This window comes from Falco biarmicus, chromosome 4 (assembly GCF_023638135.1).
Source record: "Falco biarmicus isolate bFalBia1 chromosome 4, bFalBia1.pri, whole genome shotgun sequence".
NCBI classification, from domain to species: domain Eukaryota; kingdom Metazoa; phylum Chordata; class Aves; order Falconiformes; family Falconidae; genus Falco; species Falco biarmicus.
In genome coordinates, this window is record NC_079291.1 from 103,965,393 (window position 1) to 103,979,400 (window position 14,008).

At 35.9% G+C, this 14,008-nt stretch overlaps 1 protein-coding gene across 5 annotated transcripts in view; it reads right to left on the minus strand.

Moving 5' to 3' along the window:
- The window catches only part of CACNA2D3 (calcium voltage-gated channel auxiliary subunit alpha2delta 3), a 468,802-nt gene that overhangs the window by 88,715 nt on the left and 366,079 nt on the right, over window positions 1–14,008 (minus strand). For all 5 annotated transcript variants that reach the window (XR_008821687.1, XR_008821689.1, XR_008821688.1 and 2 more), the window contains 9 exons: window positions 10,037–10,108; window positions 9,745–9,806; window positions 7,808–7,875; window positions 5,950–5,995; window positions 5,699–5,796; window positions 4,800–4,893; window positions 3,047–3,142; window positions 1,600–1,721; window positions 944–1,024 (listed from right to left, as the gene is read on the minus strand). Coding sequence is in view for 2 of the 5 variants with exons in the window: in XM_056337957.1 (XP_056193932.1) it covers window positions 944–1,024; window positions 1,600–1,721; window positions 3,047–3,142; window positions 4,800–4,893; window positions 5,699–5,796; window positions 5,950–5,995; window positions 7,808–7,875; window positions 9,745–9,806; window positions 10,037–10,108 (739 nt within the window). In the remaining 3 variants the exon portion in view is untranslated. The remainder of the gene's footprint in view (window positions 1–943; window positions 1,025–1,599; window positions 1,722–3,046; window positions 3,143–4,799; window positions 4,894–5,698; window positions 5,797–5,949; window positions 5,996–7,807; window positions 7,876–9,744; window positions 9,807–10,036; window positions 10,109–14,008) is intronic.

Below are 14,008 nucleotides of genomic sequence, written 5' to 3' on the forward strand. Positions count from 1 at the left end.
TGCTTTCCTATTGACCTTATAAAATCTATTATTATCAGAGGAGATATTCTGTTTGAGGAAACAGATTAGAGATTTGTCAATTATCTGGCACATTCTTGCTCTTTCAGGATTCTATTCTCTGTATCTTGCTGTCTTTTCAATCATATTTTAAATACGAGAAAAACAGGATGGTTCTTGCTTTGGTAGGTACCTAAATTTCCCTGAGATAAGACAGCTTGGTTTCTGGCATAATAAACCATAAGACTTCCCTAAATTAATTCCCTCTTCAAAGTCAGTAACCATCAGGAACTAGAGAAAACTGCTCAGAAGAGCATCTGAACTTGAGTGAGGAATATCCAACAATTTAAAAATCAATTACTCTATTTTTAAAAACTGTAGAGTTTACCTCTAATCTGTAGTCGTCAGACCTTTTAGTCTTTAGGTACTGTTATAGTCTTGGCTGATACACTGCAGAGCTTTGTTATTCAATTTATATGCTCTGATGAAATCACATTTCTGATAATCTAGACAAAATGACCACTTCATCATTTGTTCTAGGACCAGATTTTCAAGCCTGAACACTGGGTGGAACCTTTGTACATCAACTAGTCATTTCTTCTATTCCCTTTTTCTTTCTATAATATATTCTGATTTAAGATAATATAGAGTTGCGTCTACTAAAAATGCTTCACTCATATTGGTTATTTACATTAAGTCAAACTCCATAGCTCACAGGGAGCTTAGAAAGTCAAATAATAAAGGATCGAGTTCTTAGGGAGAGGAGGCATTAAGTGTTCTTTATGCTGTCATTCAATTGTATCTTATAGGTGCAATGTCATCTTTCCTTCCTCCTCTCTTCTTCAAAGATGATATTCCTATGTTAAGTTTCTGCTAACCCAAAAGACAAAGTGAGGAACAGCTTAAAAATAAAAAAATGAACAAAAGAAATAAAATATAATTTTACCTGCAACAACTGGAGATTTTCTGTCATCCAGAAGTTGAATAGCGGTACTGGCTGTCACTACATTGCTTTTGTTTGCAGTTTCTGCAGGGTGTATTAAGGAAAAACAAAACCAAAAACAACCAAATTGAAATAACATATTGCAGAATGAAGAATTTGAGCTTTTTTCCCTTGGTTTGAAATCACAGTCCATATGGATTTAGTGCTTAGAAAATAAGACAGCTAACATCACATTCTATGTATGTGCAGAACATACAGGCACTGTCGTTTCAAAATTCCCCAGCATCCCAACAATGAGCTTAAAACACCAAAATTAGTAATCAATTTTTGCCTTCTCCACTAAAAGTGGCAACAAAGGTGACAACTGATAGGGCTTCTCATTAATGTGGACACTTGCTCTGTTAGACTTGTTTTGCTTAAAATACTAGGCTGTGAGTTCAACCTGTGCAAATATTAAATGAAACCTGTTATACCACATCTTGGGGTTTCACTTGGAGACCTGTAAAAAATGCAGCTGTTCAAAGGACCAGTAAATTTCCATGCATTTTTTAGGTGAACATTTCAGATTGGCTACAGAGCCTATTTGGTACTGACATATTTGAATTCCTTTCAGCATCATACATGGCTCAGCATTTAGAGAATGACAAAACTATACTAACCTGTACTAAATGGGATTGAATAGACAAAGCTCCCAGGTATTTGCTCGGCAGCTCTCCTGTACCAGAGTGGAAAATGGTCAGCATTAAAAATGTTCTCCTTATCTTCAGCAGTCAGGAAATCTCTTGAGAAAGAAGAGAGAAAGAAAATACTTTTATTTGCGTAACACAAAATGGTATCTAGCTTTGAAAGTCAAGGGGGAAAAAATGCAATCTTTTGGGAAAGAAAATGGATTTGGACAAATTTTCTAATACCATTTGTTCAACAAAAGGGTCATCTTTAGCCCCTAATAATTGGTTGTGAGACACTCGCAACTGCTTTTCTTGTGAAGGATGGAAAAAGTACTAAAAAAATAGTGCCTCTAAGTATCACTAAAAACATTGCAGTGATGTGTACAAATAAAAATGCTTAGTCTAAAACCCCTTTTTCTCTTCAGCACAATGCAAGAACTGTGAGCTGTACAAAGTGGAAAAGGCACTGGAGATTTGGTAGTTTGCTGCCACTGGCATTTACTCAAGTAATGCAAAAACGTAATTTAACAGCCTACTTTCCAAATAATATGTAAGGGGTGGTAGTGGACAACTACATACTTTATTCATCAATATTCTCAGGGAATGTTGACAGAGGGGGTTGTGTCAGGGAAAAGAGCAAGCATGGTCTTCGTGCTACTGGTTTGCTGTCTGACAGTAGCAAACTGTAGTACTGATGATCTCACCTGTCAGGCCACTCACACTACAACAAAATTTTGTGGTCAGATAAACAACATATAATTTTATATTCAAGAAACTTAGTTTATCATAAACATCACATGCAGAGTTTCTCTTACATTCATAATGCATACAGATTTGCCTGACACTATCAAACTGCTGTCTGAAAAGGTCATTAATTTTGAGACTATTTTATAGCTCTCCATTTTAAGAAACATATACCTCCACTAGATTACATCTTCTCCAAGCAAAATAAGAAACTCTTGAATGGTGAGATGTCCTGATTACTTTCACCCAGCCCACTTCTGTCACTTGGCTTTATTTCAACACCAAAAAATCTTCCATTAAAATGATGTAAAAACCCTGAAAAAACCTACAGATCTTGTTTTCAGATGAGACAGTAAAAAAACCAAAACCGACAAGCAATCCCAAACTAAACTTCATTATCTGCAGATGAAGCATATTCATAATTCTGCTCTGAAGAATATAAAGATGTGATGCTAACTCCAAGGGAGTGGGGGAAAAGTAAATGTATGGGCTACAGGTGTAAAATAGCTCATTATCCCAAATGTTCCAGTTGAAGAGAGCATCTAAGGCATCCTCTAAAATCTTTCTAACTTGTTCTACGTGTTTCAAGTGAGCCAGTGTAAAACCCTGGAAGAAACAGCAGATGGGCTTCCTAAAAATAAACATTTTTTTCTTCTTTTCTCATGTGGCTGCCAAACATAGCTTTGTTACTTACTGATTAGTAAGCTGTTCTGGACCCACAAACAGGTTGATACGAGATAGTCCAGTCCGTGTTCCAAGGAAGGCAACTTCCACTCCCTTGTCAGAGTTTCTGAAATAGAGCAGAACACAAGCAAAGATAAAGTTTCCAGACAGTAAACAGATAAAGCGATATTACTGGTCAAAGAAAGTAGAAGTGTACACATTTTTGAGAAAGATTATTTTAAGCATATTTCCCTTATCCCTTACTTCTTTTTGTGTTAAATGCAGTTAAAGTCATGTAGGTTTTGAAAAACATATGAAGTAGGAATGTTATTCAGACCAAGAGTCACTAAAAGTCAAAGACAGTAAATTTGGTAGGATTTGTGGCAAGGTATTTTATGGAAGCCATAGAATATAAAGGTGTGGCATAGCTATATACCAACTATTTAATAAACACTGGCACCCAGCAATTCAGGACTGGCAGGAGCTCCAGATATTGCTCCCAGTACATTCAGCACTTCTGTGGTACATCTGTGCTTCAAGTCATAGGTGTGACTGTTGCCCAAGCAAGCAAAACCTAAGCTATATCTCATACAGCTAGCTCCGGGTCAAATTTAGCTGCCATCAGGATAGGCTTTAGCCTCTAGACCTTGCAAAAAAAAAAAATTGTGGCATGCAGCTCAGGGTGAAATCTGGTGCTGCACTGTTATCAGTACCAAGCTAGCTACTTTAAGACCGGTTCTTGTATGGCTACAAGAACTTCAGACATATTACCACAAAACCAGGGGCCACAGCCTTAGCCATCTTGCTGTCTCATACTTCATCCTTTAATAAATGTCCTGTCTCATTAATGTAAGTCGCAATATGAAAGGGGATCAAAAGTCTCCTGCTTGCATTTCACTGCAGCTTCTTCCTTCTGTTTACTGGATCTGTTATTTCAATGTGCATGAGGATTCCAAGGAACCTTATGCCTATATATAAATTCATCAATGTCTAAGCATATTAGCATGCAACAATTTCTTATCTTCTAAGAGACTGGACAATCCTTAGCATGATGCATTAGGTCCTACCACACTGATTTTACTCCTTCAGTACAACTATGTGTTTTACAGCAATATATTTATTCATTCAACTTTTTTAAAAATGGTTTAAATTTAGTGAGCTCTAATCAGGATAATCTCCAGAATTGTCTTTCAACCACAGCATTTCATGCAAACTGCTAATCTTAAGACCTGTTTTCTTTAATATATATAACATCTTGTTATTTAACACCTTAGTACATCATAGCATAAATGAATTCAGTAAAACATATAAACTCTAAAAAAGAACAGCTAATCTGATTATCTGTAAAAGAAACCTAGATCCCAGTTAGTTCTGGAAAACAAACAAACAAAAGGATTAAATAAATTATTTGTTTTATCAGTGCAAGTTTTTCTGTATATAATCCGTTCCGAGACAAATTACCAGTTCCATCAACAATTCTGGTAAATTTTGCATTAAATTTCGCAGGTTCTCTAAACTGTTAGAAGTAGTCAGAAGTGTAAGTTGTAGTTAGTATACAATTTCATTGGTTATATTGTGAAGATTGGGTAACCTAAGAATTAATCATCATGTTGTATACAGCAACATAAACACTTAACACTGAATTCAAAATCAGTGGTATTTAGGATCAAATGGTTAATGTAATGTTTTCATGCATATTAGGATTTGATAGGTATTCCACCAATTCACCAACATAAAAATTCACCCATGACTGACACATAATGACTGACACAAAGCTTGCTTACTCTGATTTATTTAATGCTAGACTGGTCCAATAAGCTTCAATTGGTGCACTCACGACTGCATCAAACAGAACTTCCTGGATCAATTCTTTATCACCTATTACAATATATTAAAATCAGTTAACATACATGCATAGAGAAAGAATTATTTTTAGATGACTAAACAATAATTTTTTCACTGTACTATATTTTATCTGTGATATGCATTCAAACTTCTTGCGCTATTAAGCATTTACTATGTAATATTACATCATGTTTGATCACAATGCAGTTTTTCATATAACGTTTCATTGCACTAACAATTTTAGTTTAAAAACAAAAAAATATTCTCTCCTTGACATAATGCATTCATGTACATATTATCTAATGTTCACACTTGCACACAACATAAGGTTAAAACAGTTAGGTCTACTAACCATCACAAAAGTTCCACATTTCTGCAAATAGACAAAGTATGCACTTATCCATTGGAATATTTTTTATCCTGCTTTGCAGTTCAGAAATGTTAATTGCATACATATTCTCCCTAAAACACTCATGGAATATCTGGCATATTCTTTAGAGGCCTGATCCAAGGATAGATTCAGACCTATACTGTTTAACTTATAAAACCAGATGGAGCGATAATATTCCATAGTGTAGCTACACCATCTGAACAGGAACTTGAATGTTTAGTTGTGGCATATTGTTTACCATAAAAGCCAGCAATTTGTATTGTCAATGTCTTTATTGACCCTGGAAAAGGCTCAAAACCAGTGAAATTCCAAAGTAACATCAGCCAAGCAATCCTCTTTCAATTATCACTGGTTAAACTAAGTAGCTTTGCATTTTGTAGAAGGTACAGTACAACAGTTTTTAACTGGAGTAAAGCCCACAACATGTATATTTAACAAAATACTTGCATTGGAGCAATGGCTCTTTTCCTGTGAGGTAGCGTTTAATTGCTTCTAACTGAGTCATTTGACGGTGTTCAGGATGTAAGTCAGTGTTGCAATAGGACCTGTGAACAAGTTGTGAAAACATTAAAATGTTAATACATATAAGAATGATCTCTTTTTGTCTTTGAACATAAAGAATTGGGTTCAGCAAGCACAAACAACATGAAACCAAGAAGGGTAACAGACACCAATTTCATGCTTTGTTTAAGGCTTACCATTCATCTGCTAAAGATACATCAGGGTGTTCTAAATCATGCAAACCTGTAACAGGAATAATAATGGGTTATTTAGGGAGCAGTCTGGGTAACAGATGGTTATTTACATACACTCCATAACATAAACCCTTCCTTCTTGGAAAGTGCATTATTACCACAATGTAATAAATCACAGTAAACTATGTTCGAATACACTTTAGAGTCTAACAAATTGTCAAAAGCCAACAAAATCAGATCTAAAACTGAAAAGGTAGAAAAACTTTTTTTTGTGCTGATATGTTTAACTTATACAAATTACTCGCATGATAAATTTGAAGTTTAGAAGAACACTTGAGCGAAGAGAAATACACAATGGTAACAGACTCCTATTTGTAACCTCTTGCTCTATTTGGCTAGCAAAGTTCTTCATGCTAAAATAGGTATTTCTCATTTCATGACAGTTGTTCTCTTCCTCTTAAAAGAAATACCTTTTAAAAGGACAAATCCCTCAAAACCTAAGCACACAGCCCACGAACACAAACAGCAATTTATGGGTTTGTTCAGAATAGGTTTATTGTACTAACAGGTCATGCAAATACCTGTAAATAAGAATTGTATCATTAGTTATATAGCACAATAAAAATGTACTTTGGAAATTTTAAAAACTCTTAAAACACTTATCAATAAACAATAAGCAAACAGGGTTCAGAGGGCAGGGTCTAGGTTTAAACTCCTGAAGTACATGATAAACAATGACAGAGCTACAGTGATTAAGGAAAGCAGGGAAGTCAAAAGTAGGACTGTAGTTATAGTCCCTGGGGAGGACAGTGAGGTGTCGGAGACAGAAAATCACTGAAAGTAACAGCGGGAGAAAAGGAAGAGTTAGTTATGAGTATGTCAATGTTTCTGGTGATATATCCAGGAGGAAATATCAGACAGACTGGCTGAGAATGTATGGCTGGATTAAAGAAAAGAGGTGAGAGGCACGTTGGGAACAGTTTGGAGAGCAAGCAGCTCCAAGTCTGCTGTGCTCTCTTTCTATCTAGACATGTATTTGCTGTGCAAGTGACTCAAACTGTAAAGTACTTTTAACATCTCTCCTGGGTACAGGAACATATTCATGCCCCAAAATAGCTGAGGAACAAAGACCTGAAGAAATGACCTATCTTGTTTAACATCACTGAGAAAACAAGAAGCAGAATTGGAAATGAAAACTGAAGCACAAAATCAGAAAGCACTCCTCTATTGAAACATTTTTTTGCTCAGCAACTGCTAAAAGTTCTTAACCAGCTCTCCGCTCTTCTGAAATGCCTCTGCTATTCCCTCTATCTTCAGGAACCTTTGTTTTTTATCTTGTTGCAAACAAATTTATTACCACTCAGAGCTGACTCCACTCATTTTAATTGTGGAGCTATCAAAAAGAAAAACCATAAAGAAAGAACAGTTCTTCTCTTAGTTACTTTGACTGTTATTATAAAAATGCAAAATGTAATTCCCTGTAGACAGTGTAGTTATAGCTCTGAAAGATTTCATAATGTATAGTCTGCGAGCAAAAGAAGTCATAGCCATTACAGTGCTCTTAGTGGTCACTTCATTCAGAAAACACCACGAATAATTAACATTGGACCCTGAGTGATTCTCTGGAATGAGAGAGGAGGACAGAAGATGATCCTCACCTAAAGAAGATTTGCCAACAGTCTGACTACGCTTAATATAAATGAGGAAAAAATCCCATGAAGTAAAAGATCTTCAAAGGAAAAAAAAAAAAAAAACAAACAGAATTCCCTTATGGAATCTGCAGATGAACATACAAGCTTTAGGTCTACCAAAACAACAATAAAACTACTGTGTAAGCAACATGAGAAGGTAGGTATCTTACCTTCTTCTACAGTTACATTCCCTCTGAAGAAATATTTTCCATGTCCTCTAGAGAGAGCCACACCTAAACTGTGCAGAGAAATAAAGCAGACCTTGAAATCTGTGAGGCAAACAATAACGGACATTTTCATTTCTAAGAAATCCAGCTGATGTACTATGATTAACTTTAAAACTGTTTGTTTCCAGACCCTCACTGATCATATTTATTGTTCAACTAGCTGCTTCAACCTTGTTTCAGTTCTGAGGTGGCTGCAAAAATTGGCTGTATTTATGTGTGCTTAGAGGTACAGTAAACCATTATTATCTGGCAAAATAATAAACGAGCCCCTCTAAGCTCACTGCTGTTCACCCAGCATGAGATCTCTTCAGCTGAGCCTTGAACATGCCCATGGCCTTGCAATGGAGGACATTCTTTTGTAAATCAGACTAAGCTGTTGGGAAACTATGTAAGTGTGGGATCCAATGGAGCTACTGAGAGGAAAAAAAAAATCATATGTGACAACAGCATCATGACTCCTCTTGGGCTATTTTTTCTGTGATTCATATTTTTAGCTAGTTTAACTTTTTTTTGCATTTACTTCAGCTTTATAAACTCTCAGCAGTTACATACCCATTTTTGGTTTGGTTTTTAGTCTACCATTTAACCTATTCAAGTGTAATGAACTGGTTGGGGGATCCCACACCTCTTCCTATTGAATACATACACAGAATACCTTCTGGCATTCATTAATTCAAGGGGATCATATCAGGCTAGGAACCTGCCAGTAATAAATAAGACTGAGAGTGCGTGACACTAAGTACACGCAGAGACACCAACTCCAAGAGCACAATCAGTTGCTACAATCAACAGGTCAATCTGGAAATGGGATGAACAGTAAACCTCTTTGGCACTAGAGTGTACGTTTTAATAAATGTGGCCCCTGTTGTCTTCCTGAATCTATACTCCTAACCATCAAAACTGCATACAGACCATGCTGAAAAACACAGGACACGTTTCCTAATATATTTCTGTCCTAAGAATCAGAAATTGCCCTGCATGAATATATGTAGCCCCGTATCTGTTTACTAAACAGGCAATGAATGACAGTGCCACAGAAAAACAACCCCCCAAAAAAACAAACCGAAAAACAACCCCACCCCAAAAATAAAAACAAAACAAAAAACACACCAAGTTTTACCATCCATATGTAAATTTTAACAAGAACATTTTAGAGATCAGAGAAATGTGTCTATATTTTCTCTATGTGAAAATGTAGCTCAAGTTCTGTGAAATGGTTCCATTGAAGAAAATTTCAATTGAGTGTTGCAACTATCAGCCTCCTGCTTTAAGCATAAGGTACAGTTAGTATTCTCTCATTAATAGATTATTTCTAATTCAAGTATCAGCATTTTAAAAGTGACTTCCTGTCTCTCTCTCTCTCCTTTTTTTTTTCCTCTTAAGATGCATGCCAAAATAACATGGCTGACTTACTCAGTTTTAGTTATACAAATACACTGAAGGTAGTTCAGAGAAAAAAAATATCCAAACCTCAAATTGGAAATGAAATACTATCTCATTTTACATTACATTTTTGTTGTGGAAAAAAATCAAAATGAGGCTCAATATGTAGTTACTTAAATGGATTACAGTATTTATAGCTCTCCAAGTACTTGCAAAAGCCTTTCGTTGAATGTAAACCTCAACTGAATATTTTTTTTAATGAAACGTAAGCCATGACAAACACTGTGAGTTTGCCTGTGTGAGCTTGCACAAACTTTCCATCTCTGGAAATGCTGAAAGGAATGCTGGTAGGCTCCTTTTCCTTGCTATTTTCAGCATTGTCCAGGGATATTTCATTGTCAGATTTTGCTGATGAGCTTTTAATGAGTTCACAATCTATGTATAAATGCAAATCCAATGAGTCTGATGAAATGTCCATTTATTATGGTCAGCTCTACCTGAATGGAGTACCCTTGATGTCTGTATAATAGTAGTCATTTGTCATCACCAATACCCGCTTCTAGATGCAGAGCAAGAAAGTCAGAAGGGGAGGGGAGAAGAAGTTAGTTTGCTATAAGAAATGTATAAAAGATCAAGTGGTTAGTCATTGATAAAATTACAAGCAATGTTTACATTCAGTGAGTAAAAAAAAAATATACTGCAGTGAATCTTATTTATGGAACCTTAAAAATCGTTGAAAAAATGAACTGCTTGCTTTATACCATTGGAATAATATTTTATACATTTTACCCCTTTGTCCACTGTCTTCTTCACTTCCATGGAGAATTTCCCGGTTTTCCGATTCACCATTGCATTTCGGAGCTGAAATGAAGGAAATGTGTGTCAATTCCTTTATTTTCATTTTCTGTAATTCTTTGAACTCTGAGGTCTCTGCTACACTCATTTGGCCTAAATAGTACTGAATTTTCTTCGTTTCTTCATTTTCAGTAGTTCTACTATATGCTGAACAATGCCCTTACAGATTTTATTTTCAACTGCATAGGCCGAGACTCCTGCCACGCAACTGTAGGCAAGTTGCTGACATACGTAAGATAGGAGCTTTCAGCATCCTTCATAGTAAAATAGCTCTCTGAGTAGCAATCTGGATCTTACTCTGTGGGATAAACAGTGTAACTGACTACGGCACAGGAAGATAAGGACTATGTTCCCGGCTGGATTTAACTGAAGTTAGACCAGGGTTTAGTGTTTAGATACATCAACAATTACACATATGATAACAAAGTGAAAAAAAAGAAAGCCCCACTTTCCCTACACTATTCATTCTGCTTCTGCTTGCTATTCTGTGTTGGGCTGCATTCTAAACTAGCACCAGAAACTGCATCAGAAATTAGAACTAGCAGAAGAATGACAGCTCGTTTGATCACTAACCTATTTCAATGGGAACACACAGGTGCAGTACTCTGTGTTTCCCTCTGGTTGTCCACTGATGTCCAGGCACCCCTTGCAAGGTAATAAATTTTCTCTAATGGAAGCCCTAGGTCAGTCACGGCTTTAAGAATTGGCCTGGAGCTCTCCCCCTTAAAGTCATCCAAAAGATGTTTTAAATCCCCTTCAAAAGCAGGTCTCATTATTGTATAAACCAAAACCCCAATGCAGCTAGGGAAAACAGAAAATAAATGAGAAAGGGTTTATATGCAATGATTTACCTGCTGCCTTGAGAGCTAAATATGTTACTTTCTAGATTACCACAAACACTGCTTTTCAGTAACTTTATTCTAGCCTCTCCATGAGCTGCATGCTTCCAAATCAGTCCTGCAAAGTCCCTTACCCATCACCTCTAAAAAAAATCTTCCCTTCACACACCTGTTTGCTCCCTAGGAATAAGGAGCCTTCCTCCAGAGCACACCAGCCCACACAGTTGTTTTCTTAGGTGAACATGCCATGATGATGAAGAGTAAAAAAAAAAAACAACAACTGTCCTCTAGATCTATAAGCCAAAACAACGTGCAGTGTCCCTGACAATGCACACACACTGTCCTGGTGGCAGGGTCTCTGAGCTGAAACTGAAGAATGACAAGACATGGTTTTTGAGAAATCCTCAGGGGTTTTGAATTTGCCTATCTATCAGTTCTGGGCTTTAGGGAAGAAATAAAAAAGCTCCTGTTTAGGAGTTACACCGTCTGCATATGGAGATATTTTATTTGGATGCTATCAGATTTACTAATGGAAGAAGCAACCTCTGGCTTATTGTGGTAAAGAGCACCTCTACGTTTTCTGCAGCAGTAATTTTCATTACAATAGGAAAATCCCACTATCGCTAATCAATTCACACTCTGTCATCACTAATCAATTCACACTCCCTCTTCAGGGTTATTTAAAATGCAGAATAATATTGACAAAATGAGCATTTTTATCTCTTTTCTATTGCTTATCTATCTGAACACAATTTTGGACATAGTTTTCTTGCTGAATATATATCTCCTGTTCTCTAGTACCTCATGCCAGATTGGGAAATTCAGTCAGATTTTAATGAAAAATTGTGAAGATAGTCATATCAATGCACTCTGCAGGCTTTCTGAGTGTGGAGTGAAGTGAGAATGATCAAACTTGCCAGTAAAATGTCTGGTTTTATTCTCATGAACAAGTTGAGCGTGGCTGACCTATCAAAAACTGCAAACTTTGCAGCTCTTTAAATTTAATTCTAGGGCATCTAGATTTGAATTAACAGTCTTACTCTTCTGTCAGTGAGTGTAAAAGAATAATTTTTAGCTGGAGGCATGTATAAAATAAAGCATATATTTTACTGTAGATTTTTTTTTTAACAATACATAATAGGCAATTCTGGAAATAGTTTCCCATTTTAAGTTTTGTGGTTTTGGACTTGGAGAGCTGGTCTTAATTAACCATCTACTTTCTAACATTCACAGAACAGTTCCATTTATCTTTAACATGGTTTTCATTTTTCTCCTATTGGTGCCTGCAACTGTCTAAGACCCATTCCTCCCACAAGCCTCAGGCAAGTCATAGATTTACTAAAAGGGCCTCCAAACCCCCGGTAGTGTTTAAGATCAAGTCTGCATATGGGATTGAGAGTTTTACTTTTCGGCTTTCTTTTTTTTTTTTTTTTTTTTTTTTTTTTTTGCTTGCCATGATTACATTTCTTGGCTTTGTAATCTGGTTTCTCGGCTCTTCTGCAGTTTCATCTCCCCCCTAAAATGCATAAAATAAGTACTGCCTCAGTTGGCTTCAAGCCCCAGAACATTCATTCATGGTCTTTTTTATATGGAAAAAAATATTTCATTCAGCTAGAAATTATAAATATAAGAATTTTAAGGAGCTAATGAGAAAAAGGTTTCTGTCCAAATTGAAGCTTCTTGTCTTTGGTGCTGCATATTCCCCAAACTTTGGTTTCTTGTCTTTGGTGCTGCATATTCCCCAAACTTTGCTGGAAGACACTGTTAGTTTATAAGCTGATGCCAAGATTTCTATTGTTAATAAAATGCAGCAAGATAGCAGGTGCTGTTAACCTGGAAAATGAACTGATGAATATATATCTACACCAATTTATTTCATGATGAAAAAATTCTAACCTTAGTTCTGTCACCTTACCTCTTCAGTATGCATTAGCATGCATTATTACTCCTTCAACCAAATGTCTTCCAACCAATTGCTAACAGCCGAGTTTCACTGCTATAGTATGAGATCATTCTATATTTTCAGAAAACTATGAAACCATTAAATTGATGTGGTAAAAAGTAAGAAAAAGTCTTAATCAGCTTCCACATCAGTGTTTCATGGGAGAAAAGAATACCAGTAGTAGTCTATGTTATTAAAAGCAGCTATATGAATACATTAATTCTTTCCCTCTACAGTTGAGCAACCAATGCTTTACTACCCAAGCTTGTAGAAAATCAAGAACATAAAATCCAAGGTCTTGGGTGAAGCAGAGCTAGATGTAACTCTTAGCAATAAGTTACCTAACAAAGTTTTAAGTCTCCTACACAATATTTACCATTTTCACTCAAAAGTAACAATATTAAGGAATTACTTATTACAAAAGATCAACAAAGATAACACACAGTTTTTGGACACTCATTTGGATCCTCACATCAGAAAAGTTGCATAAAGAGATGGATTTCATTACAATAATCTACAGAACTTCCTTCAAATTCCATTGTCATTCTAGCTTTAATGCTAATAATGACTCTGCCTGTAGCTCCATTACTGTATTTCACATCTCTTTTTTTCTGCTATTAGTATTCTAACCACCAGCCACTCTGAAGGCCTTAGTAACACAGCATAACTGACTTACATATTATTTAACACAAACACAGAAAAACTTGTAATGATATACCAGGCTTATTTGTAAAAATAGCTGTAAAAATATTATTTGTTTGACATTGCATTTTTTCCTATTTAGATATTTGCGTGTAGGTCTCCACTTGTGTGTGGCCTTGCCGAAGTATTAGGACAACATTTGGAATGTTAATACATTTTTCTACAATATTTAACCTGTTTTTTCAGATAACACTTGGTCACTAGTCATCAAACAGCAGATGTGTAGGCTGTTTTACAAAACCTGTTTATCGGGGGATTATTTATCAAAGCATGCTTGTTTTTTCACATGTGCATTTGTGAATTATTAGCATTGATAGACAGGGATCATTCAAGGAATTTACTACAAGACACCTGTATTACAGGAGTACTAAACATTTTGTTTACTGCTGGTCCAAAGCTACAACGGAACATCCAGGTTTTTTC